Consider the following 27,911-nt stretch of genomic DNA (forward strand, 5'->3'; position numbering starts at 1 on the left):
TGACAACAGTGAAAGTGCGGTTTATTGCCATCTGACGCTCCAACACGAGGAAACACTACACGCCAAGTGAATCGAGCTGCCTCCTGTGCTCCCCTCCAGACCGAGTTCCTTCCTTCCAGCGGGGCCTCCCTCTTCCCAGGAGGCGGCGGGGGGCTCGAGGAGAGCGCGGTCAGCCCTCCCTGAGGGCAGCCCCCTGCCCCAGGAGCACCAGGTGCCTTTGATCCTGATCTGAAGAGCGGGCAGGCGGCTCCTAGTTTCTGGGCTGTTTCTGGCTGAACGGGAGAGGCCTGCGGGAGGGCTGGCAACCTCCCAGGGATGGGGAGGCAAAGGGAGGAATGAGGTGGCTGGACGTGGGGAGGGGCAGCCAGACCCGGGGAAAGAAAAGCCGGAAGCAGGAGGGTCAGTGCAGGTTCCAGCAGGAACAGACTCCAGGAGGACGGCAGCACCTGGCCTGCCCCCCTTCCCAGGGGAGGCTCTCGTCGTCCTCAGCGCTCGCCATCACTGACGCCCTAGAGCGAGGCCCAGGGACAAGGGGCGATACCCCCAGCCCACCTAAGAGCACCCTGCTTTGCCTGAGGCTGCACCAGGTCCCAAGAAGGCCACGAACAGGTGATGTCTTCCCCATGTCCCCAACAGCCAGCACAGACTGTGTTCTAGTCCCCTCTAACCTCAGACCGCGAGTCCCAGGGGCAAGGGAGGCCCGGCCCAAACAAACACCCCCTCCAATGGCCCTGCTTCCTGGTGTGTTGCACACAAACTCACAAAAGATCTAACTCAGAATATTAGAAATGCTCCATGTATTTCCTGAAGAGCTATGGCTCAGGCCTGCTGGGTCCTGGCTGCTCTGAGAAGTTCCTGTTGCAGGTAACTAGGCTCTCCTCCGGGAAGAACTGCTCCGGTCAGCCCCGGTCAGCCCTGAGCCCTTGCGCTCAGCGAGGGCTGGGCCTTCTCAGAGGCTCCTCAGCCACGAGGCCCGGGTCTGGCCGTCAGCCTCCCCGCTGGACCCCTCGCGGGGGGGGCCTAGTAGTTGACGAGCGGAGCCGCGTAGCTGCCATCCTTTTTGTCAAGCTGCAGGAGTCAAAGGTGAGGCGCTCAGTGGCCACGGCCAAGAGTGCCTGACAGGCCCTGCGCCGGGCGCCAGGCACCCCGCCACTCCTCGGCCCCTGCGCCTTCCCTGGCACGGGCCCTTGGCACCTGCCACGCTCCCCGCGTTGCTGGGGCCGCCTGTCTGTGCCCACCGGTCAGTGGCTTCTGACCGTCCCCAAGGCCCGCTGCCCCACAGGCCAGTGAGCAGAGGCCGGGACAGCACTCCCGGGGCCCCTCCGCTGTCACCTCCCCACCCACACTGACTCCCCGCACCTGCTGGTCCTGCCTGGGGGCCACACTGGGCTTCTGGGCCAGGGGCGGCTTCTTGGAGGTCCCGCCGCGGGGGGCAGCGCTGGGCCGGCCGGGCTCCTCCTCACCGGGCGTCCCCATGGCCCCGGCCAGCACGTAGTGCTGCTTCCGCAACTCGCCCAGCCGCACGCGCTCCACCTCCAGAGTCTTCTCCAGCTCCAGGACCCGCACCTGCAGCCCGGCGTCCAGCCGCTCAGCAGGCCCACGGCCTCGCCCCAGGGGCCCTTCCGCCTTCCCGGAGCTCAGCCGCGGGAGAGGGACAGGGGTAGGAGGGGGGACGGCCGAGGGCGCCCACCTGGGTCTCCATCTCCTGCTTCTTCAGCTTGATGAGGGAGAGGCCGGAGAAGTCCATGGTGTCTGCAGCCAGAGGGGAGTGGGTAAGCGTCTGGGCACCCGCCCCCAGCCCGGCCGCTGCCCCGGGGCCCCAGCACTCGCCTCTGTCCTCGATCTGCTCCTGGCCCGACCTGGTGGAGGCCACCACGCTGGCGGCCATCTCGTTGACAGCGCGCGAGCACTCCTGCAGGCGGCTCAGGTGTGGGCTGTGCTTCTCGGCCTTCACCTGGTGGGGGGGGCAGGATGGCCTGCTGGCTGCACCACGCCCACACCCACGGTCTCCCCGCCACACGTGGGGCCGCCGCCACGGCCGGGAGCCCAGGAGCCCGAGGGGAGGCTCACCTTGGAGGCCGCCACCAGCTGGGCCGTGCTGGCCGCGATCTCGTGGGAGCAGACGATGAGCTCCTCGTACTTGCCCGTGTGAAGCACCACCCTGTCGGCTGCCTCCCTGGGGGCAGAGCCGGGCAGGGCCTGGGTCTCCGACCCCCTGGACGGTGGGCCGCCTCGACACCCCTCCCCAGACCCCGAGCACCACACACCCTGCTGCCCCCCGACCTGGGCCGACATACACCAGCTGCGTGGCTCCCCAGCCCACGGCCTTGGAGGCAGAGATGAGGCCTTCCGTCCACCTCGAATTCTTGGCGTAAAATTCCTGCTGCGTGGCTGCCCCCTAGTGGCGACAGGAGGGCGGGGTGGACCAGTCAAGGACGTCCCGGGTGGCAACAGATCCCCGCGGATGGGCCCTCCTCGCCTCACCCCGGCCACGAGGGTGCATCCCTGGGCCGTGGGGGATTGGGCTGGGATTCCCAGGTACGCTGCATGCACCGGGAGGGCCCGTCAGCACTCTGCACGCTCAGGTGTCTTGTGCCCGAGGGGAGTCCCGTGGTCGGCTTAAGCCACAGGGCAGGTGATCCGGGACGGAGAGGGCTCTGGGGTCAGCCCCCTTTCAGGAACCTGTCCCTCGATGGCCTAGCTGTGCAGCCTGCCCGCTAGGGAGGGGCCCCACCTGGCCCCGCCAGGGAGGCCCCGTGAGACCAGCGGCCCAGCTCACCCTGCCGCTCTCCACGATCTCCTTCTGCAGGCTCGTGGATGTTGTCACCAGGAGCCGGATGGCCTGCCAAGACCAAGATGTGTGTCATTCTCGGGGGCCCGGCCAGGCACAGGGCCCGCCCTGGGTCCCAGCCGGCCACTCACCTTCATCAGGTCTGTGCAGGAGTTGAGGATCCTGAGAGCAGAAGGGTGAGGAAAAGAGAAAAAGAGCTGCAGTGCGGCCCCCGAAGCCACAGGGGCGCCAGGGGGCTCTGCAGGTGGGCCCACAGGGTCGGGCGTGCTCTGAGGTTCCCAGGCCGCCTTTCTGGAGAGCTAAACAGTCAGGAGGGCAGAAGCCCCTCCCCCTCCCCCAATCTGGAAAAACTGGGGAACCCGCCCTGGGGTAACGGGCGGGCAGATAGTAGGTCTCACCTCTCATTCACCTCCAGCTTCACCCCAGAGCTGGCATGGCGGGCCTGGTTCATCACGTCCTACACCCGATGACAGAGCTTTGAGTGGGTCGGGAGGAGGGCAGCGTGCGAGGAAAGGGGACACCCGCACTGGACCAGCCCCGGGATCAGCCGCGGAGCCAGGGAGGGGAGGCCGCGGCCCAGGGCCCGAAAGCCAGGGCCCCCGCCCACCCTCCCACCTCTGACCTGCAGAGGCCGTCTGGCCGTCGCACAGAGGCTGAGTGCGGAGGCGGGTGCAGCCCGCACTCAGCGCAGCGCCCCCCGGGCTCCTGCACCCCGGTCCTCACCTCGATCCTCCGCACCGCATCTTCGATGGCCGCAGACGTGGCCGCCATCTCCTTGTCCACCATAGCCCCAAGCTCCTCCTGACGCACGTCCAGGCTCTTGGGCTTCAGCTCCTGGGGAATGAGGGAATCCAGGAGTCAGAGGGAGTGGATTCCACCTCCCGCCACCCCACAGAGCCTGGGAGCGAGACTGGGGCAGCCGGGCCCTAGAGGGTGGTGCTGTCCCCACCCCATGTCCCACAGCTACAGGTTCTGCACGTGAGTACCTGTTCAGCCCAAACTGGAAGGAGGTGCAGAGAAGCTGGGGACCCCAGCCCAGCCCCACCGCTGGGGTCCCCTCCAGACCCTGGCCCACGCTCAGCATCCCGGCTGCACACCTCACCTGGCCCAGCTGAAGGATGCCCTGCAGGGGCGTCTGCACCAGGCCGGGCTGGGCCTGCAGCAGAGCCCGCTGATCCTGCAGCTGCTTCACGAGCTCCAGAGCCCGGGCTCCACACTCCCTGCAGGTGTCGATCAGGCCTGGCGGGAGAGGGCTGAGGGGAGGCGGCGCCGAGAACCCCGGGAGACCCCAGCCGGGTCTGACGCCAGGACCTATCGGCAGCCACCCCCCTTTCCCGGGTCCGCCGTGAGGAGCACGTGTGACAAGCCCAGGGCGCACTTACGGTCAGCAGGGTCAGTGGGGGCCAGGTGGGAGGTGGCACTGCCGTGGACGATGGTGTCCGCGGCCAGGTGGGAGAACCGGGTCAGGGCTGCCACAAGGGCAGAGGCGTCTGCTCGGGAAGGACAACAACCCTCAACGCTGCTGCTCTGGAACAAGTCCCCGTGGTGCCTCTCCTGCCCGGCAAGCCCACACAGGCACCAGTACCAGTACCCCAGCTCTCGGGGGGAGGGGACCGGGCCAAGGTCACGCAGCTAGAAAGCAGCATCGCAGGAACCACCCCCGGGTCTGTGTGACCCCTGGCCCAAAGGGCTGATCTCTGGAACGGGGCTGGGGCTTCCTGGAGAGGCACCTGTGGTGGAAACCGCCCCGAAAGCAGGAGGCGGCAATGGCCTGTGGACCCGGGTCACCACCCCTGGCGGCCTCTGCCCTGCCCAGGCCCGCCCCGGTTGCACTCACCTGCCCTAGAGATCAGGTACTGGGCGTGACCCTTCTCCAGGGCACTCACGGCATCCAGGGCAGCCTGGGCCCTGCTCACCAGGTAGTCTGCCAGTACAGGGAGAACCGGTGAAGGGCAGAGCCTGGCCTGAGGCCCCGGCGCCCTCCTGCCCGCCTCCCTCAGGGTGGGTGGGAAGTAGGGAAGGGCGATGCCCGAGCGCCTGCCGCCGCGGCCCTACCCGGAGAGCTGGTGCAGCGCAGGTGCAGGGGGTCGTCCAGCTTGCCCACGGCGTCCTGTAGGATGCGCTCGGCCTCGGCGGCGGTGCCCCGCAGCATGGCGAACTGCTCATCCAGCAGCCTGCACTGCAGCTCCTGCTCCTGAGACTCCTGGCGGGAGAGGGCGAGGTGGCGAGCCAGCCAGGCCCCAGCGGAGACCCTCGCTGGGCAGGGGCTTTAGCGAGAGGCTCTGCCGCACCCCCCGCGCCTGGGCTGCTCGTGATAAAAGGGAATTCTGCCCCAAGTCAGCTGTTACACAGGGTGAGAGGGCGGGGCGGGCCGCACCTTGTCCGCCAGCCGCCCCTGCAGCTCGCCCTTCTCCCGGGAGCTGCGCTCTTGCTCCCGGCCCAGCGCTGCCTCCCTCTCCTGCACCAGGCTCTGGGCCGCCACCAGCTCCGCCTGCCGCTTCCGCACGACGCTGCTCAGTGTGTCCTTCTCCGCACTCAGCGCATCCAGCCTCGAGCTCAGCTCCAACCCGCTCTGTGAACACCTGGCCGGTGAGCAGGGCTTCCAGAGGCCCCGCCCACCCGCCCCCACCCAAATCTACAGACCCTCCCTAGGGCCCCAGGAGACTAAAGGCTGGCTGAGGGCCCAGGAGTGGGTCCTGTGCCCTGTGTACACCCCGGGGCTGGGTCAGAGCCACACCCCCAGACCACGGCGAGCCGCTCTGAAGCACGCCGCGCCCCGTGGCCGCCGGGCCTGGGAGGGCCCACACCTGCTCCGCGCGGCTCAGGGCCGCCTGCGCCCACGCCAGCTCTCCCGCCTTGGCCTCCAGCTCCGTCTTGAGCTTCTCCAGCTGGTCACTCTGCTCCTCCAGCTACGACGGGAGGGGGCAGGACGTCACGGGGGCGGTGGAGCTAGGGGCGCGGGGGTCTACGGGGCAGGGCCCGTGCTCACGGGACGCACCTTCATCTCTGACTCCCGTTTCACCTGCGCCACCTGGAAGGCCAGCTGCTCCTTCACCCGTGCCACCTCCTCCTGGCTCTGCTGTGTCACCGTCAGCTGCTTGGCCGTGTCTGCGTTCTGCACCGGCGGGGACCGGGGACAGGCTCGGCTGGGCTGCGCTCGGGGCCCCCTCCTCCCACCGGCCCCCGTCCGCGCCCCCCGGGCCCACCTTCCGGAGCAGCTCGGCGTGCGTGTTGATGAGCTCGCTGTGCTTTTCCTTCAGCTTGTTGTAGCGCGCCTCGGTGGCGCTGGCCTTCTCTGCGGGGGAGGCGGAGGCTGCGGCCGTGACCCCCCGCCCGGCGGCGGACTCCCCCGACCCCGCCGCCCCGCCCGCCCCGCCCCGCCCCGCTCCGCTCACGCACTCTCCGCCTCTTCTCGCAGCCCCTGGTGGCGCTCGCCCTCCAGCTGGGCGGCGCGCAGCCGGGCCACCTCGTGGCGCAGCTGCTCGTTGTCCACCAGGGCCTTCTGTTTCTGCTTCCGCTGCTCCTCCAGCTCGGCCTCCAGCGCGTTCACCTGGCCCTTCAGCTGCGCCATGTACCGCTGCGCCTGGGCGGCAGGAGGGGAGGGGCGGGGTGTAGGTCCCCCGCGCGGGGCAGCCGCCCGCCCGCCCGCCCGCCCGCCCCTGCGCCGCCGCCCTCGCCCCTCACCTCCAGCTGGATCTTGTCCAGCTCCGTGCGGAGCGTCTCCACCTCCCTTTTCAAGGTCTCTATCTGGAGGTCCCTGGGGACAGAGGTCAGGCGTGGTCTTCCCCAGCCCGCGTGGTCCCGGCGTTCAAGTTCACTCAACCGGGACGATCAGGGGACCCGGGCACGGCCACTGGTGCTCTCATCAGCACCCCCTCGGGGTTTGAGCATCTCAGGTCTGTGTCCCCAGCCGAGATCTTTCGGGATCACAGTTCCCGGAAGGCTGTTTCCCACGATGGTGGGCTCCCCAGGCCCTCACCTGTCGTCCTTCATGGAGCCATTGGGGGGTCCAAATGTCTGCTCGAAGAGGTCAGCCACCACCTGCCACGGCAAAGCACGGTGACCTCCGCCCCCACTCCCCCAGGCCAGGAGGGAGCCCCAGCCACCCCCAGTGCCCCCAGCGAGAAGGGGGGCGGCTCACCGCTGGTTCAGTGGCGGGGGGCCCCGTGCCGATCTCGATGAGGTTCTCGGGCTCCTCGTCCTCGGGGGCCTCCTCGGGGATCACCACCACCGGCTTGATGTGCTCGGCCAGCGCCGAGGCCCGCAGGAAGTTGGGGGGTCCCTGAGGGGGCAGCGGGTGAGAGCGACCCAGCGCTCCCCCCAGCAGGAGGCCCTCCCTCGGCCGCTCCCACAGCCCACACGAGGCCCCACGCGGGGCCCAGCCAGGCGGCCGCGGTCCTCAAGCCCAGAGCCCAGGGCAGAACGGGGCTGCAGGCCGGCGGCGGCCTCTGGAGGGCGCAGGTACCTCGGGCAGCCGGGGGATCTGGATGAGCCGCTTGAAGTAGAGCATGTCCGAGGCTCTGCGGAAGAAGTTCCTGAGGCTGCGGGACGGAGGCGGGAGGTCAGAGGAGCCAGGCCCCAGCCCGGTGGCCCCAGCACACGCCGCCCCCCTCCACCCCGCCCAGGCTGGTACCTGTGAAACTGCTCGTGGAACCGGTCCCGGTGGCCTTGCAGGGTGTCCGCCGGGAGGCCTGGGAGCAGGGGGGTGGAACGGGACGCCCTCCTCGCTCACCGCTCTGCGCCCGAGACTTCAGATCCGCTCCCTCCCTTCCCCCTCCCTGCTCCTCCACGTTCTAGAAACCGTCATAGATTAGATTACCTGCCACCTGGCTGCGTCCCACCCATCAGGAGGGCCCAAAGAACCCCCTGGGAGGAGTTCCGCTCTTGACTGAGGGAAGGAACCGGTGAGTGGGACGGGCAGAACCCTGACCACAGCGCACTGCACGTGGGCTCCGCGGGTCCGTCAGGGCGCTCTCACTCGAGTGTGCCCCAGGTTGACACTGGAGCAGCTCACAGACCCCAGCCAGCAGCCCAGACCCTTTCTGAGCACTAAGGAGCCACCACGTGCCTCCCCTGGTCCTCCCCGCCAGCCCAGCGAGCACCCCGCTGCCGCCTCCGAGGCTAGGCGGTTAAGAGAACTGCAAACACGTAAAACTACGTGGCTCTTCCCACTAAATCTTTGTTTTGGAAAATAGTAATTTTTTTAATAACAAGTATGTTATTTATGTTAATGGGTAATGAGTGTATTACTGTTATGTTTAATTAATAAATATCTTAAAGACTGCTTGATTCCCATCCCTGATACAGTCTATCAGCACAGCCCTCTGGGGCTTCGTCTGACCCTCAGGGCCGAGGCCGGCAGGGCTGGGGGCAGTGGGACTCACAGGAGTGCAGCTTGAACATGAGCTTGACGGAGTAGTGGTAGAGGTGGCTGCAGTCCTGGATGACCTGGATGAGGGGGGCCAGGCGGCACTGGCCCGAGGACATCTGGGACACGGCAATGGCCGTGTTGAGCTGCCGGAAAACTGTAAAAAAATGAAAAAGGGGGGGCGGGAGGAGCCTGAGCACGTGGAGCCGGGAGACGCAGGCGCAGACCCCACTCTGCTTACAGGCATAGTGACGGCCACAGTGAGGACAGCGGCTGAGCCCTGGCCCTGACCGTCATCTCACAGCACCGTCACAGCAACCTAGACAGCTGGGTTTGAAGACGGGGCAATGGCCTGCGTAACTGGCTTTACCAGTCTCAGCCAGGCGGTGGGACTCTACCACCCCAGACCCTCGGACACCAGCATGCTCCTCGAGGCGAGGAAGGACCTTGTGCACTGAAGGCCCAGCGCTCCCACAAACTAGGGTGACAGCAAGGTGGGGGGGCAAATGAAATGCAGCTCAGCTTGGCCAGGGTCTCTGGAGAGCTTCCAGGCAGTGGGCCCAGGACGCGGAGCAGGAGACACAGGGTGACTTCAACAGTCCTGTACCCACGGGCTTCCAGCTCACTGAATCTTAGAGAAGGGTGGAGCCCCAAGGCCTCGTTCTGCAGATGTGGACACAGGCCCGGGCTTGGTCAGTCTCACAGCAGCGGGCTCAGGGCGCGGTTCTGCAAACCCCAAGGGACCCCAAAACCTCACTTGCATTCGGGGTCAATCTCCCCTGACCCTGAGAATCAGCCTTTCATCCGATGGACCAAGTAGGAGGGAAAGAGACAGACATACTGCCACCCCCGACGGGCTTGCTCTCTGGGGCGGGGAGAGAAATGAGCACGTGACACCCAGGGCGGCCCACGTGGGACACGGTTCCAGATGGGTGGCCCCCAACCCGGGCCTACTCTCACCTTGCCTGGGGTGGGGCGATCTGCAAACCTCCACAGTGACACAAGGACGCCTGGGAGGGAAGGGATGAGGAGGAAGGCGCTAAGTGCTGTCCCTCACCCGCTTAAAACTTAATTACATGTCACGTCAAGTACATTTTCCTTGTAAATAATTAAAATACACACAGAATACTATTTTGTGTTTTAAAACACAATGCAGCCATTTCTCAGCTGAAGGGCGTTCAGGACATTTCCCATTTGGGGCTGTTACAAACCTCGGGGCGGGGAACGCCCACTCCCCTCATACTCTCAGGGAGACGCTGGCACAGGGGGTGTGGGCACTGGCTGTGGGCTTTCTCCGCCTCCCGTCGTGGCGACTGGGGAGAGGCCCATCTCTGCAGGACAGCTGCACCCAGACTCACCCAGCCTCAGGGTCCAGCCCCCGGCGCCAGGAGGCTGCCCAGGCACCTCTTCCTCATTCCTGGTTTTCCATTAAAAAGGCATTTGCCTCTCACTCTCCCCGTGGAGAGCATCGAGTCACCCACAAGTTGTTCTGAAGCTGCCACTGAAAACAATCACCTCCGCAACCCCAAGAGGGTGAGCCCCCTGAGATTTCCTGTTCAACGGCTGCCGCGTTCCTGGGCTGGAAAATCTGACCTGACTCAGAGGCCTTTTACAGCAGAGAATGGGCAAGAAGGCGGAAACCAACCGCCTCGGGGGCAGGCTCAGCTGGGAGGTGGATCGGGAACCTGAAGAGGTGGCTCCTGGCACCCCCCCGGCAACCCCCCACCCCGCGCCTTGGTGCCAGAGTGGGTTTCCTTCGGCCGAGACTGTTCCCTGGACGTACCGCCTGCCTGGCGTCCTGCAGGGGCGGTAAAGCCCCCTCTTTTCCATGCTCTGGGGGCACCTGGAGGCCCTGTGACCTGCTCCTGGTGGGAGTGTGGTCCCAGGGGGCAGGTGTGTTCAAGAATGGCTGGCCCCCAGAGGCAGCAGCCCCAGGTCAGCCCCTCGGCTGGCTCACCTGATTCAGAGAGCTTCAGTGCACAGTCCATGTAATCGAACATCTCCACGGTAAGCTGGAAGCTACGGGGGAAGGAGGAGGGAGAGATGAGCGGGAGGGGTGTGGGGCATGGCCCTGCGAGAACCCCCAGGCGGAGAGGGAGCACAGTCCACGCACACGCCTTTGCACGGATGCACAGACGGCAGTCCTTCAGCCAAAATGCCCAGCTCCAAGTAAGCCCCATCCCTTTAGCTTTAGCCACAGCTCCTGGGCACGTGACGACCTCCAGCCCCAGACAGAGCACGGCCCCCAGTGGGAACCTGGGTGAGGAACGCCGCAGGAACAGACGGGAAACCGGGGGACTCACACGTTGTTGACGTCGGTCCCAGCAGCCTTCTCCAACACCTCGTCTGTCACCTCCAGGCCCGCAGGGAACTCGGGGTGCTGCGGAGAGGACACCCCCACTCAACCGCAGCCCCTCTCAGCTCTGGCCCAGCACCGCTTCTAGCTTTTGAGGGAGGGGAAGGGGCCGGAGAAGCCCCCTAGCCTGCGGAGCCACCATCTGCCCCGGGCAGTGACTACAGAGACCAAGACATAGAGGATGGGACGTCCATCCGGAGCTGAGGGCAGGGCTGAGCCCACCTCCCACACTGGGAAACGCCTCCGGGCCTTCTCACTTCCCTGCCATCCGTCCCAAGCTCCCCCTTGGGTCAGGTGGGGACAGGATAGATCCCACCCTCTGAGACATCTTGGAGGGAAGAGCCCAGGGTCCCACCAGCCCCACGATTCCCCGGAGGAAACTACCTTGAGGTGGAAGGAGATCTTGGTCAGCAAGAGTTTGGTGTAAATATTCACCAGCTGCCCGTATCGGTCATGCAAATGGCCCTGTGGAGAAAGGGCCCTGGGTAAGGACACACTGCCCACGAGCTCGCCCAGGAACCCCGTGCGGCAAACAAGGAAGGCGAGGCCGGAAGATGCAAGATGATGAGCAGGGTGTCAATCCTTCAGCCTCCCACGCTGTCACTTATTCATTCAACAACCATTGCTCAACCCACCAGAGGTGGCCAACCTCCTTTCCCAAGGGCCTCTGCCAGCCCCCTCTCTGCCTATCGCTCTCTTCTTCTCACTCTTGCCAGAGAGACTCTCGTGACAAGAGAGCTCCTTGTCCAGGGCAAGAGGCCAGTTCTGAGGTGGGACGCTCTACTGAAGTGCTGGTGGCGGCTGGGGAGGTACGTTCCGACGGGCGCGTGAACACATCCTCCCCGCACCCGCCTCCAGACACCATGTCCCCTGCGGCCACGCCCGCTGGGCCCACATCTGCAGATGGCCCCAGGGACGCCACCTTCCTCACTTCAAGGGGCGTCCCCTCTGCAAGCCAGTCAGTTCCCAGAGGCCACCCGGCCCCCGCCCCGGCTGCTGGGGCCCCAGCAGTGCTCCCAGAGGACAGATAAGGCCAGAAGCCCTCTCTCCACCCAGCGGACGCCCCTAGTTCCTGAGGGTCGTGGAGTGGATCTAGAATACAAGCTCCTGGGGCTCTGAGACTTCACTGTGGATGAAACGCTTCTGGAGAGCCTGCTGCAAATGCAGACTTCCAAGATTCAAAAGCTGCCGGTCTTGGGGGCTCAGAGTCTGCACCACTTACCCAGACTCAGGGTGGGGTAGTGAACTCACAGGGACTGAAGGGCTGCTGATTTCTGGAGCCGCAGGGCCCGTTAGGGACGTGTTTGGGACTTCCTGCGCTAGGCCTCAAAAGCAAGGCTCAATTTCATTTACTGATGCTCACCGCCCGCCGCCATGGCCCCACTGAACATGGCTCTAACTGTGCTGGGAGGAGGAGGCGGGGGGCACCACTGCAGGTGCCCTGTCCCCCCCTTGGCCCTGTGTGCCAAGCAGCAAGGCGGTGGACCTTCCGGGTGGTGTTGCTGGCCAGGCGCTAAGGCCACCATGCCCGCTCCCCGCACCTACCCACAAGTCTCCGATCTCCCGGATGTTGCTCCGGTACCGCTGGCAGTCGTGCAGCACCTGCCCGGGGGGGAGACGAGGATGGAGGATGGAGGAGCCAGAGCCTTCATGGGGGGGCGGGCGGTCCCGACACTTGCTCCCATGTACGGGGTGCGGGCAGCGGGCAGGGCGGGCCAGCCCGGAGCTGAGGGACCCAGACGCCGGGACAGCCCTCATTTCAAAGGATGCGGCTCTGTGCCCCCCCGGGGTGTTCAAGAGGCGGCAGACGGAGGGCCCGGGCCCCCGGACCAGCGGCTACTCACGTTGGGGTGCCCGTCTCGAAGGACCTTGTGGAGGACGTGGCAGAACTTCCAGCTGAGGATGGAGCTGCTGGGAAGCGGCAGCCCGATGGCGTAGGACCAGAAGGTGAAGGCCCCCTTCTCGTGGTGAGTGCCCAGGATGATGCCTGCCAGGGTCAAGGCCAAGTGCAGGCAGCAGGGACTCAAGCGTGGGGGAGGTCGGGTGCGCAGCAGGTGCAGCTGAACAGGTGACTGAGCGCAGAGAGGCGGGTGGAAGGCCGTCCTCCCCCTCCCCACACCCCTCCCTCCGCGACGGCCACAGCTCACCAAGAGCTACGGCTCTCAGCCAAGCAAGAGAAAGGGCAAGGTCATGCCCCACGAAGTTAGCTGGGCCCAATGGCCTAAGACAACAGGTGGCCTCCCTGAGATGGGACTCAGAGTCTGGGAGGAGCTGAGCGAGGCTGGCCCAAGGCCGCAGGGGGACGCCCCTCATCAGGCCATCCGGCACGCCCACTGCTCCCCTAATTCATTTCCCCCACGTCCTCCTCACCCTCCCCGCCTCCCCTGGGGCCCAGAGACGGAGGCCGGCCGGCAGCAGGGAGGATACGCCGGGCATGCTTCTCCTTCACGGGGGCCTCCTGGGTGTTGATGGCTTTGCTGATGCTGATGGCCTGGGAGGGAACAGAGGGGGCAGAGGTCAGAAACCCACCGGCAGGCTTCCCGGGACGGACCACCCAAAGGGGGAAGGGGCGACACACAGACGGGACCGATCCTTCCAGCCGGTTAAAGGCGAGAGTAGAGATAAGGGAAAAACAGAAATTCTCTAACCTAAGCAAACCAGACCACTCAAGACTCTTCTTCACGTGACATGTGCAGCTCAAACTACAGCTAATACCCGATGCCACAACCACACAGAGCTTCCAGAGGCCTGGGAGGTAAGGACGAAAGCCGGCTTGTGCTGCAGAAGAGCAACTCTGATCTGAAAGCTGCGTGTGATTCGTCTTCCCCGGAAGGCGTAGCCCCTGGGCCCCAGGGGAGCCGCCAGTCCCCGCAGGACATCCTCCATCGGGTCTCTCCTCTGGGAGAGGCTGCTGTGGCCTGAGCCCTCTTGCATTCCCCCAAAACATGCAGGTCACCCCTACTTTACCACGGGGCACGGCCTGGAGACATGAGGCCTCACAGCCACTTCGTGGAAAACCAGGATAAACCAGGTCCCATCGCCTGTCCACATGCATCCTGGGCGAATCCTGCCTCGGCTCCCACCCCCACCGACGCAAACAGTGGCCGCAGCCCCGCCAGGGGTGGCAGGAGGGGGACCCGCTTAGCACACAGGCTGCCGCCACTCAGGCCCTGAGCACGCGGCAAACTCATCCCTGATGCAGGTCCCCTCCCACCTCCAGCTGCTGGCGTCTTGTCTCGTCCCCCTTAGTTCAACGCCGCCTCTTCCGAGAAGTCTTCCTGGATGTGACTGCTCCCTCACACAGGCTCAGGGCACTTACTGTCACCCCCATCCCACTCACCCAGGAACCACCGCCGGCCCTGGGTTTACTTATGGATATGCTTTAATTCTCTACCTGGCGGCAGGTCTTGTAAGCCTCTGTCCACCCACCCAGCCCCGAGCTGGGGGCATCCGTGCTTGTGGACCGAATGAGAAGAGCTGCCGGTGCCACGGGTGGGAGGGACAGGATGAGGTCCCTGACCAGTGCAGGCTCCTCTCCAGGTCAGCCGATTCTCCCACGTCTCCCACAGGTCCTCCACCCGGGCCCACACTGCCCCAGGCCGTCCAGGGAGCTCGCTGAGCAGGGCAAGCTGTGCGCTCACCCTGCAGCCCGGCCCTGCTGTGGACTTGTCCACAGCAGGCCCAGTAGTGCCGGGAGCGGGACAGGGCGGAGAGGGAGCCCCGAGGGGCAGCAGGAGCTTTCTTTCCTTTTAACCCAGAGGCCACTGTGCTCTCCACCGCTGGCCTGGGAACAACATTAACTGCCCCCGCCGGGCAAGGAGGCGACTTCTTTCATCTGCGGTCTATTGTGACCCTACTGTGGTCCTGCTTTGCAAAGCAGTGAGATTTCCTCTGTAAGAAAAGCAACCTCCTGAGAGCCATGGCCGTGCTTTCTGCTCAGACTCACGGACCTAGGAGCTGCTGGGGGCTGGGCTAGCCCCTCGCAGCCACCCCAGCAAGGCTGGCTGACCTCCTTTCACACACAGCACCCGTTGTGGCCATGGTCTGCAGAGCGGGTCTGCAGCACGCAGCACACCGGGCCCCTGGGACATGGATGACTCTCCCAGCATCAAGGCCGGGCTGGGGGAGTGGCTCTGGCCTCGTGGTACCGGGGTCCTGAGAGGGACGCAGACAGGCTCTGGCACCTCTTACACTCAAAGCCTCAGCGAGCCAGACACGAGGGCTCCCTCACCATCTGTTCTGTGTTTGCCGATCCTCTGCCAACTCGGCCTCCCTGAGGCCCCAGCGCCTGCCTTCCCTCCACAGGCATCACCGTGAGAGAGGCCGGACCCCACGTGGACGGTTCCCGGCCCCGCGAACATCACGCCCCACCAGGCAGAACTCTGCCCACCGCAGCAGCGGTGAGGACAACAATTGACAACCAGCAATTCCCGGGCACTTGCTCCCCTGCGTCAGGCACGGGCAACACGCTCCCAGCAGCAGCCCTGGCAAGTGGGCACGGCCCCACTTTCCTGATGAGGAAACTGAGGCTCGGGGAGTTGGGGTATCTCGTCCGTATAGCTAATAAGGGCAAAGCCAGGTCTGGCTGTGTCCTGAACGGTTCTGCTATCCAGCTCCCAGGCACCTCTCTCCAGTACAGGTACAGAGCTGGGAAGAGACACCAGCCCATAAGCCGGGAGTGCCTGTCTCGGGGGGTGTGTAACCGCATCCCCCAGCTGCCCTGACACCTGAGCGGGCTCTGACGACTGCCACCTGTTCAGAAGATCCCAGGCAAGAACAGAGCAGAGCCAAAGTCCCGCAGGCAGAGCAAGCTGCCCCAGAAGCCAGGGACGCCAAGATGCCGCCTGCATCCCAGCAAGTGCCCTGTCCTCCGCAGATGCCCACGAGGGGCGTGCTGACCCTCCTCCCCCAGGGCCTGCAGCTGGAGAGCAGAAGCAGAGACGCCCTGAAGGGATGGGCTGGTGGGGCCGGCGGCCCAGGGTAAGCATTCCCACCGCGCAGCCTTCCCCAGAGGCCGCTGGGCACCGGCTTTTACTTCACCGTCGGCCCAAATGTATACGGAGCGCCCTCATGGCTGGGCCCTGGACCCCCAGAAAGAGTGCCTGCCCCCCCACCGGGGGAGTCTGCTCACCCGTCCCCTCCCTGCTGCCACGCTATTTACATCTGCCGGTGTATGCTTCTCCGTGTGGTCGGCACCCGACAGTGTCTTCCTTCTTTGTCTAATGTCCTCCCCCCACTCCCAGCCCATGTCTACGCCACGGAGGGGAGTGGTCCCGCCTCTCTGGGGCGGCTGTGGCCCCAGCCCCTAAACAGTGCCTGGCACAAGGAAGGGCTTCAGAGGCAGTGAGGGGGGCTCCTGGGCCCCAGAGAGAAGCGGTGACTCAGGCACACGGGAGTCTGTCTGGCCCCCTCCGCCCAACCGGTGCCGCCCGCTCCCCGCGCCGGCTGTAGGAACAGGGTCCCTGCCGGCGGGAACACGGCCCTGCTGTGTGCAGGCGGCAGATGTGTGGACCGGGAAGCCTCACAAGGAGGCACAGTGCTCACACAGAGGCGGGTCTGTGGACACTGCACAAGCCTGCTTTTCCTGCCAGGCGCAGCAGCCAAGCCCCGTCCCAGGAGGGGACGGCAGGCCCCAGGGATGCCCGTCCCCCCGCCGCCCGTCCCGAGCGGGCCTCAGAGGTGGGGGGAGCACTGGGGCTCCTCTCCTCAGCCCTGGAATCTGTGCTGGGCGATTCCGACGTGGCTTAGCTCCTGGGTTTACAGTCCAGGTGCAGCTCTGACTGCAACATCTGGTTCCTTCTACACAAGCATGGCGTCCTCACGCCAGCCCCACGAGCGACTGTAGGAAGACTGTAGGGGGAGGGGCAGTCAGAGGGGCACCGGGGACCATCGTGTGGGTTCCCTCTAGCGCGCCAGCTTGAAAAGGGCTTCCTTCCGTCCTGGTACAGGGGCAGTTCTGACAGCAACAAGTATAATCATGACAGGCGGGATCCATTGCCATGGGGAGAGCCTTCTAGGGGACAGAAACTCCACGTGGAATGGATTGATTAGGGGCCTGGGTGCTGAGATGGAAGAGCCAGAGCTGGAGAGAGAGGGTCCTGGGGGGGGCGGAGGGGGCAGGTGGCGACCGTCTTGGGAATCTGCTTATCTGACTTCCCACTCGACCTCTGAGTGGCCACGGATGGGGGGCAGGGAGCAGCAAAGCAGGACAAGAGCAGTAACGGTGGGTCTATGACCCCCCCAGATATGCCCGGGGGGCTCTGGGGGAGGGAGCTGGAGGGTTTGCAAAGACAGCGGAGGGCGGGCAGAGGCACGCTTCTCAGACCCGTGAGGGTGGGTGACTACACAGTTTCACGGGCATTCAGACCACTGCTGCTCCTTCTGTGCTGGAAAAATCCCAGCCCAGTCCCAGGGAGCCACCTCACAGCGAGGGGCCTGAGCCTCTGGAGAGCAGCGGGGGACAAGGCCAAGGGGTGGGAAGGCTCCAGCAGGCTCTGGAGACACAGTCAGAATTGCTGGCACTGGGAAGCTTGCAGGAGGCATATCCCATGCCAAAGGCCGGCAAACTGGCCTCAGTAAAAGAATAATAAAATGATTTTTATCGAGTTCAGCCATGTGCCAGGCACCGTGCTGAGCACCTCACCATTATCATCTCATTTAATCTCCTAAGTAACCCTTGAAGCATGTGGATGAGGAAATCACAGCTCAAGGTCACCATGATGAACCCAGGCACCATTCTAGGCACTGTCCCCACACAGACAACCCTCCCCCGTTAAGCCAGGTCCAGCAGTTCCCAAGGTGGCCGCGCAGGAAGGGAACCCAGGCTGCTGGCTCTGTAGACTGTCCCCTCAGCCACCACCGGGTCCCCGGCCGCCTCTCTCACTGGGGGAGGGGGCTGGGCTGAGGGAGCCGTGTGCCAGCACGCACATCCTTCTGGTCCCTCTTTGTCCCACTGCAGGGACCCAGCTCCCGAGGGCCTGGTGTCACTCAGGGAGGGCCTGGCCCAACTCCAAGTCAAAACGCAGGTTCTGGATCCAGGATTCGTTCAAGCCGCGGGTAAGAACAGCAACTGTGTGGCAGCGAGCAGCTCAGGGGGCTCCCCCACGGCTCCCCCATTCCCGCAGGCGAGGCCTTCGGACCCTGGGCCCCCTCTGGGCCTTCAGCTTGGCTCCCTCCAGCTCCCTCCCGGGGCAGCTTCTGTCCTGCAGCCAGGGCGGGGACGTCTGGGAAGCCCTCTTACAAGCGCCCCACTGGGTCCATGGGAGCCAGAGCCTCAGGACACACCTGCCCCTGCTTCCAGGAACAATCTCGTTCTTGTTCGTCACATAAAAACCCCATCTGGTGCCAGCAGAGGCCCTGGGAGTCAAGCCTGAGGAGGCAATCCCCGGACCAGGCCAGACAGAGCCACCAATGGCACTTGCCCCTGGACAGGTGACTCCCAGGGACACACGAGAAAGCATCTCGGTGCTGGTTCAGGAGAGAGGCGACCCGGCCGAGGCAGTGGGGCTGGGGCAGGAGCCCCAGCAGGTGATATTCCCAAGAGCCTCGGTGCCTGCTGCGGACTCGAGACAGAAGCCTTGGGGTGTGGACACCGTCCACGAAGCCGGGCAACCAAGCTGGGATGCTCTGGTCAGCAACTGCACACAGCAAGCCCGTCCCTGCTCCGTCGCCTGTGGGGCTGCATGCCAGGCAAAGGGGCCCCAGGAAGAGCCCCGGGGAGAGGACGGGCACTGAGGACGGGGCAGGAGTGAGGGCGGCGCATGAGGCCACAGCCCGGTGCGCACCAGCACGGGCCACACAACAGCCCGGTGCGCACCAGCACGGGCCACACCACAGCCCGGTGCACAGCAACACGGGCCACACCACAGCCCGGTGCGCAGCAACACGGGCCACACCACAGCCCGGTGCGCAGCAACACGGGCCACACCACAGCCCGGTGTGCACCAGCACGGGCCACACCACAGCCCAGTGTGCAGCAACAGGGGCCACACCACAGCCCGGTGCGCACCCACACGGGCCACACCACAGCCCGGTGCGCACCCACACGGGCCACACCGTTCCAGAAACCCACAGCCCCTGCAGGGGGTCAGAACCAAGTGACCGCAGGGGCTGCAGCCCTGGATGTTCTCTGCGAGATCCGACGTCCTCCAGGCCGTGGGGAACTCTGCACAGCAGAGGAACGTGGACTCAGGGAGACCCCTTCCCCAGGAGCCCACGTGAACGGGGCCAAATACAGGTCTGCTCACCCAGTTCCACCATGGCCAGCCGTGGCACCCCAGCGCACAGACCCCGGTCCCGTCCACTCCGACCCACAGGGGCGCCTTCACTTCAGAAGCTTCCCCTTTCCCGTCTGGGAAGCAGGAGCAAAAAAACCCTTGAAATCTTCGAGAATGCAAACATACACAAAGCGTGTCTGGAACATCTAGCTTTGTTCTAGCCACACCGTCTTCCTTCTGTTCCTCAAACAGGACAGGCCCGGTCCCACCCCCAAGCCTGGCTGTGCTTCTGAGGTCACCCTGCTCTGAGTTAAAACACCCCTCCTGGGGGGGTCTCCCCCAACCACCCTATCTAAAGCAGCCCTCCCTCCACACAGATAGCTTCCTCCTGCTTACTTTCACCCAGGACATTTATTCCCTGAGACTATCTTGTTTACCATGTATTCCGTTTCTACCTCTGACCCCTGAACAGACGCACTTGGTACAACAGATCCTGCTGGTCTCGCTCCCTGCTGTACCTCCCGAAACCCGTGCCTGGAGGTCAATAAATCTTTACTGGATGAAAGGAAGTGTGAATACTTGAATGAATGAAAGCTCTTTCAAATATAAGTACTGGTTAAATTCAAGGCAGTGTGTGTGTCTCTTTCTCTAGCTAATAATTTATCCACTAGAGTTAAATAGTAAAGGCAACTATAAAACAATTTCTATTTTTAAAATCAACCCTGAAATGAATCAGACTCAGTCCTCCTTGTACTGTCATCATGGCGCGCTTCGCGGTGGCACTTGGCAGGGACAAAAAAACATCCTTCAAAGAGCCGGGTCACAGGGGCTGGCAGAGAGGTGGGTTATCCTGCTTTAGTGCTTCCAAAGAGTTGTTTGAAGGACAGAAAGATCTCATTCAAATGCTTTTGCCACCTCAAAGGCCATTGATGGAACCAAACACAGGATTTCTGTAGCCGAGGAGGTGGCTGAATGCGGTCTCAGGCAAAGCGGTGGGGAGCTCTGGGCCAGAGGTCCGCAGCTCGGTCATTTCAGCAGAGGGAAGTCAGTGCAGCAACGCCATCCTGCGATTCAACCGTCTCTTCCCTTTATTCACGTCCCCCAGTGCCCGCTCCGTCCGGGCCTCTCAATCATTCGACCATTTATGAAACTGCAGGGAGGGCCGCACTGCGGCCGCTGCTCCTGTGTGGGAGCCCTGGGCAGGATCCTCCCACCCACCGGATGAGGCTCACTGGGGGACACTGCCACCTCTCCCCCGGGCTCTGCAGGTGACACATGAGGAGGAAGAGACAGTAGAGGAGGACGTGGCCCGAGTCCCGCCTCCAGGATGGACAGGGAGCCAGCCTGGGCGGCTCCTTGCCTGGGCCCTGGTGACACCACTCCATAGACCTGTCTGTCCCACAAGCCAGGGGGCTGAGCCACTTCCTGGCAGGAGAACCTAATGCAGTTGGAAGGTTGTGTTTATTTCAGCAAGAGGAAAAACAAGCCCGCCTCTACTAAACTTTTCTCCAAGAATTCAGTCTTTCCCTGCAGTGGGAGCCATGGCTTTTTAGGCCTCACTGAGTGGCAGCTCAGCCCCCAAAAAAGGGCTACCCACGGGCCCCTGTGGCACCCATTTATTCAGCGCACGCACACCACGCAGGTCCCCCGAGCCGGGCAGTCCTGGGTGCTAGCACACAAGGAGCCGACACTGTCCGTGCCTGAGGATCTTGGGGTTCAGAGGGTAGTGCTTAGGGGCTCGGAGGGGGAGGCAATGCAATCCCTTCTCCGTGACCCTGGATCTAACCACACGCCCGACCTCACGGCCGTCCACTCCTGCAGGTTCGGCTGCAGGGTTTGGGGAGACGGGAAGAGTGGGAATAATATCGTGAGGACTAGGGCAGCCTGGTAAGGCTCGGGCAGGAGGAAAGCGGTTGACGGCTTCGCAAACAAGGTGATATTTGAGTCCACCCTGGAGTCAGGTGGAGCTGGGGGGAGCGGGGTGGGGGGAAGGGTATCGCTGACAGCGCGGCCGGCTGGCAAAGGCTCTTCAGGCCCCAGCTCAGGTTAGCCGGCTGCGTTTCCCTGTCCCCCCGCCAAGCAGGCCTAGACTCGAGTCCAGAGTTTCCACTTCGCAGTGCTGGACTCAGTGCCCAGGCAGGTTTTATTCACAAATGGGATGCTGGCCTGGGGGCAAGGTCAGGAGGGCCTGCGTTTCTGCCAAGAAGTCACAGTGGCCGGCTTCCCCCGACCTCCCCGGGGCACCTCCCTGGGGCTCCCCACCGGAGTCTCTTCCAGAGGCCGGTGTCACCTGGGAGCAGGCCCTGCTGTCCTGGAGGAGGGGGCACCGCAGGGCCGCTCTTCCAGGAACGGGCTGCTCCCCACCACCCCAAGTCCGCCCAACCCCGGTGGCGGATCCACTGCCCTACCCAGCAGCCCCAGCTCCCCATTTACAGAGGCTCAACTAGGGGCTCAGGGACGGAACCACGACGGCATCATTTCCATGTCTTCAGTCCAGCCCGCTTTCCCATACACAACGTAACAGCCAACAGCCGTTCAGGGCAGCATTCACTCCGCACCAGGAGCTGTGTCATCCGGCAAATCCTCCATGACTCGGGCACTACGATTATATCCATATTGCAGATGAGGAGACTGAGGCACAGTCTCGCTCTCAACAGCTCTGCCACGGCACACCTGTTCATCTCCCACCTCCTTCGCCAAGATGAAAACCCTTGGAGGGGATGAGAATGATCTTCATCTTCCCGTAGCACATCCCAGAGCACCAGAAACAAGCCAACACATACACAGTAAGTGGTCCCTCATGAACGTGTCGTGGAACAAACGTACAAAGATGGGGAGGGGAAGGACGAGCAGCCACAACCCCACCCCAGCCTGAACTAAGAGGTCACGAGATACCCGGGGAGCCCAGGGGGACTGTGGCAGGAAACCCCAGGAACCAGGAAGTCAGCAGCTGCCCTGAGCATCACCAAGCTGGCTGATGTGGCAGAAGCAGGTGGAGGGTGTCTGAGGGGCACGCAACAGCAGCGCAGCTGAAAGGAAGGGCACAGCTCACCACCCACCGCAGCTGGCCCACCGCCGGGGGCCTGGGAGGAAGGCAGGTGCTGCCGGGGCAGCTCACTTGAGGCTTTGCAGGCAGCATTCTGGGGGTCGTGAGCCTGGTTCTTTCTCTCCTCCTTTTCAGAAAGCCTCGCTCACCTCTGTTCTTTAGCCATTCGACCAGCCTGCAGTGGGTGCCAGGCCCCTTGCCCCTGCCCTCAGGGAGCTGACCAACGTGGGCGGAGCTGGGGGGTGTTTCTGGCTTTCACCATGTGGTTTAGATTTCCTCCCAAGCTCGGGGGTGGGGGAACTTTTTTAAAATAAACATTTAAATGAGGCCCAGAAAGGGGTTGGTAGCTAACAGTGTGGTAATGCCATAGCATCTATAAGAAATCATGAAGACAGAAAGGGAGCGTGTGTAACTATTCACAATAGCCAAGACACAGAAACAACCTAAATGTCCATCGACAGATAGATGGATAAAAATGTGGTATATATATATCTACAAATATATATATATATATATCTACACACACACACACACACACACACACACACACAATGGAATATTATTCAGCCATTAAAAAGAATGAAATAATGCCATTTGCAGCAAAATGGATGAACCTAGAGATTATCATACTAAGTGAAGCGAGTCAGAAAGAGAAAGATAAACACCATATGATATCACTTATATGTGGAATCTAAAATACGACACAAATGAACCTAAATACGAAACAAAAACAGACTTACAGACTAGAGAACAGACTTGTGGTTGCCAAGGGGGAGGGTGTGGGGGAGGGAAGGATGGAGCTTGGGGTCAGCAGATGTAAACCATGACCTATGGGATGGATAAACAACAAGGTCGTACTGTAGAGCACAGGGAACTCCATTCGATATCCTGTGATGAACCACAATAGAAAAGAATATATATGTATAACTGAGTCACTGTGCTGTACCACAGAAATTAAACACAACATTGTAAATCAAATATACTTCAATAAAATTTTTTTTTAAAGGGAGTGTGCATAAGTCTGCCTGCCTGGCAGAGGGGGTGATGACATATGTGGGAAAGGAAGTCAGGGCAGAGGAAACAGTGTGCAGAGGATGGGAGCCCAAAAGACTATGGCCAACTTGGGAACAGCCTTCAAACCAGAAACTCAAGTTAAGTTCCCAAACACCTGTCTGTGTCCTGTGGCTTGCCTTCAGTAATGAGATTCTACAGAATTCCTGGCTGGGGAATTTTAAGAAAATAGACCTATGCGCCCAGGACTCCAATCCAAGCCAAATCACTCCAAATCTCCAGCATTTAGACACAGAAGAGTTTAAAAGCGCCCCAGGTGATTCTAACACCCTGATGTCCAACCCGGTAGCTGCTGGCCATGTGTGGCTAATGAGTGCCTGAAATGTGAGCCCAAATTGAGATGTGCTATAACAAACACAGAACGGAGTTTGAAGACTTGGTAGGAGGAAAAGAATGTAAAATATCCCATTCATAATTTTTATAGTGATTACGTGTTGGAATGGCTATATTTTGGATACACTGGGCTAAATAAAATATATGATTAATGGGAATTTCACCTGTTTCTGTTTGCGTCTTAGTGTGGCTAAGTTATCTCAAAACGATACACCTGGCTCCTATTCTGTTTCTACTGGACAGCGTTTTTCTAACGTGAGCTGGCCTGAGAAGCCCTGAGTGTCAATAAATGTTCATTTTTACAAGATTGCAGTTCCACAGTTCCTCAGAGGCTGCAGAGGGGACATGTCACTGACCTGGAAAATTGGACCTACGAACAGTTTTCCACCTGCTGCTCCCCACTCCACAGCGACCACCCCACCAGAAAACCCCTAACACCTGCGGAGCTTTACCCCGTATGCTTGTATCTAATGCGCTTCTTCCCCGCCGGGCCTGGTGTACTGAGCAGCATGGCTCCTCTCTCACCCTAACCTTACAGGAAGATTTTGGGCTCTGTTTCCATTTCCTGCAGGGGAAACCGAGGCCCAGATGGCAGAGGCGCACTTAGACAAGGAAGAAGCAAGGTTGGAGTTTAGCATTTCCAGGACTCCAATCTGCTGAGTCCTCACCCATGCTATACCTCAAAGACGCATCTCCTCCCTCATGGAAGGTCTGAAACAGTTCTCAAAGTTTAAAGCTTTTTGGGGGTGGGGAAGGGAGAAAGATGTCTAGCTGAACATCTGCAGGGCACCGTACTGCGTGTTTTGCATCCTGTAGGTATTCGTGGCCTATTGCTGCTACAACAAACGGCCACTATTGGCTCAGTGGTTTAAAACGACACAAATTTATCATCTTACAGTTCTGGAGGTCAGAAGTCCAAAACGGGTCTTCCGGGGCTAAAATCAAGGTGTAAGCAGGGCTGCGTTTCTTTCTAGAGGCTCTGTGGAAGAGTCCGTTTCTTTGCCTTTTCCAGCTTCTAGAGGACGCCCACGCTCCTCCAGCTTCAAAGCCAGCGATGTTCGGCGGCGCTGTCCTCACCTCACACCACCCTGACCTCCTCCCCGGCCTCCCTCTTCCACATTTAAAGGCCTCGTGATTACACTGGGCCCACCTGGATAACCCAGGCTACGCCCCCTATTTTTAAGGTCAGTTGATTAGCATTTTCTTACCCGGGCTGTAATATATTTACAGGTTCCAGGAATTAGGACATGGACATCTTTGAGGGGTCCCTCTTTAGCCCACTCCACCATTTCTATACCTTAAAACAGCCCTAGGAAGTAGATGGAATGATCTCTATTTTTATAGACCGGGAAACAGGAGTTAAGCACCATATGCCCAGGAACACAGGCTAGCACTCAGGTGTTAGTTACCGCTTTCCATGATACCACACCATCTTTTTTTTTTTTTTTTTTTTTGCAGTACGCGGGCCTCTCACTGTTGCGGCCTCTCCCGTTGCGGAGCACAGGCTCTGGACACGCAGGCTCAGCGGCCATGGCTCACGGGCCCAGCTGCTCCGTGGCATGTGGGATCCTCCCGGACCAGGGCACGAACCCGTGTCCCCTGCATTGGCAGGCGGACTCTCAACCACTGCGCCACCAGGGAAGCCCCACACCATCTTTTTAACGAGACAATTTTCAGGTTCAGCACATACAGGTATACTGTATTCCACACTATTCTGCATTCAGAATACTACAACAACAAAAAGCCAATACAATTTTGTCACTTCCATTTTGAAAAGGGGTTTTATCACCAAGGGGACTAAAGTCTTGGGGAAGAATAGACCAGCTTTCTGGACGGTGCCCCTGGGATCACACACACACGCACTCGCATACCCACATCACGCAGCAAACACAAGCACCTGCCTCACGAAGGACGCATGACTGCCCCCTTCCCTTCACACTCCCAACTGGGGCGGGGAAGGAACCTTTTTGCAAAACAGGGTGTGGCCAGTCAAGAAAGCAAATATGGAAGCATTTTTCCTCCTCTTGACCCAGAAACCCAGGAGGAAAAGCGAGGCTGGCAGGACAGTAGGGGACTTAAGTTCTAAGGAAACCAAAGTGCCCCTCTGCTACACAGGACGCTGTGGTCAACGTGAAGCCACAGGCAGTGCAGTTCAAAGGGAAGGTGCGTCAGCGGGGTGGATGTACTATTTGCTGTCCAGAAGGAGACGTGTAAGCAGCAACCTCAGCTCTCCTCGTCCTTTCCACCAATGAAGTCTGGCTGGCAGCTCACTAGATATTCCTGGGAGCGAGCTAATTAAATATTAACCACGCACAAAACCTTATTCCTACATCCCTCAATAAGTCACTCTGAAGACAAGCAAATCTAGACACTGAACCTGAATTCCATCTTTCCAGAAAAGAGCCCTGGAATGGGTAAATCCTATGAGATTCACCTGTTAGAAAGAATTATTCATGATAAGTAACCCTCTCGGCCCCTGAGAAAAACCCAACCAGCAAAAACAAAACACCCTCTTGTTTACCAAACCAACCACCAGAATAAGTTGTCCTGTATCAGAGATGCTTTCTTTCTCTTTGACATTCAGAAAGCTTGCCCTTGATTTATAACAATTTAAGAGTAAGATCAATGAACTTGGCCCTTTAAATTCCATCTCCTCTATGTAGCAATCTGACCTCTTTATAGCTCCTCAAAACCACAGAAAAAACAAAAAATCAGTGAATGAATAGATCTTCTGACAACATCCAGATTCTCTGCCAATTAAAATGTTCTCCCCTTCCGCAAGTTCCTGGCACAATTAATTATGTATTAATGATTTTAAATTAAATGCCACATTTGTTTTTACGACGGGCTATCCGGGCTGAAAATACACCAGGGGCCAGATGATGATGATGATCACAAGGGTAAATTAATAATTTGCGGCCAGGTTGGCTCCGCACTAGTCTTTTATGGAGCCAAGGTTTTATCATTTTCCTTGTTAATCTCAAGCACAAAGGTTAGATGTTTCCCCTGCATTTTTTCTTACTTCAAAACGAAAGTTATTGTAGGCTGCGTGTGCTAACTTGATTTGAAAGACACCGCACAAGTCACTGCTCCTGGCAGGGAGAGGTGGGAAGGACCTTGCTAAAGGCAGACACAAATGTCATCATCCTACTTTAGACAGGAGTGAGTGGGTTCCTTCTGGCTTTTGGTTTTTGTTTTCTGTTTATTTTTTTTTTTTGGTCGCGTCGTGTGGGATCTTAGTTCCCGGACCAGCGATCAAACCCTTGCCCCCTGCACTGGGGGCGTGGGGTCTTACCCACTGGACCGCCAGGGAAGTCCGTGGTTTATTTCTAAACTAAAAATGTTCTGCTGTTTCAGTCCTGGTTGACTTACTTTGGCAAAAAACCCAGTATGCTTCCCCCTTCCCCCAGGCATAAGAATACCTCAGTGTTTGTAAAATAAAAAGGAACAGAAAACCAGAAACAGCAACGCCCTCATCAGTGCGGTCTCAGCAGGAACACATGGACAAATACACACCCCCGTCATTGTTTCATTTTTAAAATAATCCTCCCAGGATAGGCCGCCCTCGGGAAGAGATGCGGGCGCGTGGGAAGTGCAGGAAGGGAGCCCTAGGAAGTTTCTGTCTGTCAGGCGCCGTCATTTAATAAGGGGGTGTGAACCTGTTTATATGTGGGCCAGAGCTCGGGCAAACAAGTCTGGCTACAGAGGTGAAACTTTTCGCCCAGCAGATAATAAGATATTGTGCGGCCCTGAAAAACAGCTCAGGAGAAAAGGAAGCAGGGAATTTCCTTTAAGGAAATGCATTGCTTCTCCGAGGAGGGGGCATTCTTTTAAGGCGTGGGAAAAGTAGACGGAGCCCGGAGAGGCGGCGCGGCCAGGGCGGAGAAATCCAGTCGGGCCGCCCCGGCCGGGCGCACCCGGGCCCCGGACGCACCTTGACCCCACCTGGCCCCCACGCCGCGTCTCGGCTCCCTCCACCTGGCCCCCTCCCGCCCCTCGGCTCCTAGCCACCTCGGTCCCCGGCCGCCTCTCAGTCCCTGGACACCTTGGTCGCCTGGCCACCTGGTCCCCCGGTCGCATCTCAGTCCCCGGCCGCATCCCAGTTCCCGGCCACCCCGGTTCCCCGCCACCTCGGGCCCGGGCGCCGGCTCGCGCTTCCGGTTCACCTGCGCGCGGGGCGGCTCGGGCGGCGAAGGCCGGGGAGCTGGGTGGCCGCGGCCGAGATGCGGCCGGGGGCCCCCAGGTGGCCGGGGAGCAAGGGGTCCGGGGAGCGGCCCGAGCCCCCGGCGCTCTGGAGGCGGGCGCAGGCCGGGCCCCGAGGGACGCGTGTGAGGGGAAGGGGGGACGGAGCCGCCCGCCCGCCCCGCCGCTCGCCTGGGTCTTGTCGAACTGCTCGCGCTCGGCCTCCAGGCTGTGGCCAGGCCTGCGGCTCAGCACCCGCGCCGGCACGTTCTTGATGCTGTTCATCCTGCCGCCGCCTGCGTTCCTGGGCCCGGCTCCGCGGGACTGAGCGATCCACGCCAGCCGCCCGCGCCTAGGCACCGCGCGGCCGCCCGCCGTATGGCGCCGCCCGCCCGCCGGGGGAGGAGCCGCCGCCGCCGCCGCCCCGCCCATGCGCCCCGCCCCTCCCGGCCGCGCCTCTGGCCAGGGTAGGGGCACTGGCCGGAGCGCCCAGGCCCTCGTCGCCTCTCGTGTGCGAGCGGAAACACCCGTCCCTCCTCCGTCCTCGC

At 61.3% G+C, this 27,911-nt stretch overlaps 1 protein-coding gene across 1 annotated transcript; it reads right to left on the bottom strand.

Annotated features, from left to right (window-relative positions):
- HIP1R (huntingtin interacting protein 1 related) lies at nucleotides 1–27,648 on the bottom strand (the record flags this gene model as incomplete). Its single annotated transcript, XM_079717719.1, is given in 32 exon segments — nucleotides 1–1,068; nucleotides 1,360–1,677; nucleotides 1,679–1,752; nucleotides 1,831–1,954; nucleotides 2,071–2,176; nucleotides 2,298–2,398; nucleotides 2,780–2,842; nucleotides 2,923–2,953; nucleotides 3,190–3,248; nucleotides 3,515–3,625; nucleotides 3,894–4,030; nucleotides 4,174–4,281; nucleotides 4,629–4,715; nucleotides 4,847–4,994; nucleotides 5,169–5,363; nucleotides 5,599–5,700; nucleotides 5,790–5,906; nucleotides 5,998–6,086; nucleotides 6,191–6,374; nucleotides 6,476–6,548; nucleotides 6,771–6,832; nucleotides 6,933–7,073; nucleotides 7,257–7,332; nucleotides 7,425–7,482; nucleotides 8,176–8,316; nucleotides 10,117–10,178; nucleotides 10,463–10,539; nucleotides 10,900–10,980; nucleotides 12,061–12,117; nucleotides 12,360–12,502; nucleotides 12,943–13,006; nucleotides 27,556–27,648. Coding segments are annotated over 32 exon segments (3,330 nt in total). The 3' UTR covers nucleotides 1–1,020.
- Between the last annotated feature and the right edge of the window lie 263 nt (nucleotides 27,649–27,911).

The sequence above is a fragment of the Hyperoodon ampullatus genome (genome assembly GCF_949752795.1).
Source record: "Hyperoodon ampullatus genome assembly, chromosome: 13".
Lineage (NCBI taxonomy): Eukaryota > Metazoa > Chordata > Mammalia > Artiodactyla > Ziphiidae > Hyperoodon > Hyperoodon ampullatus.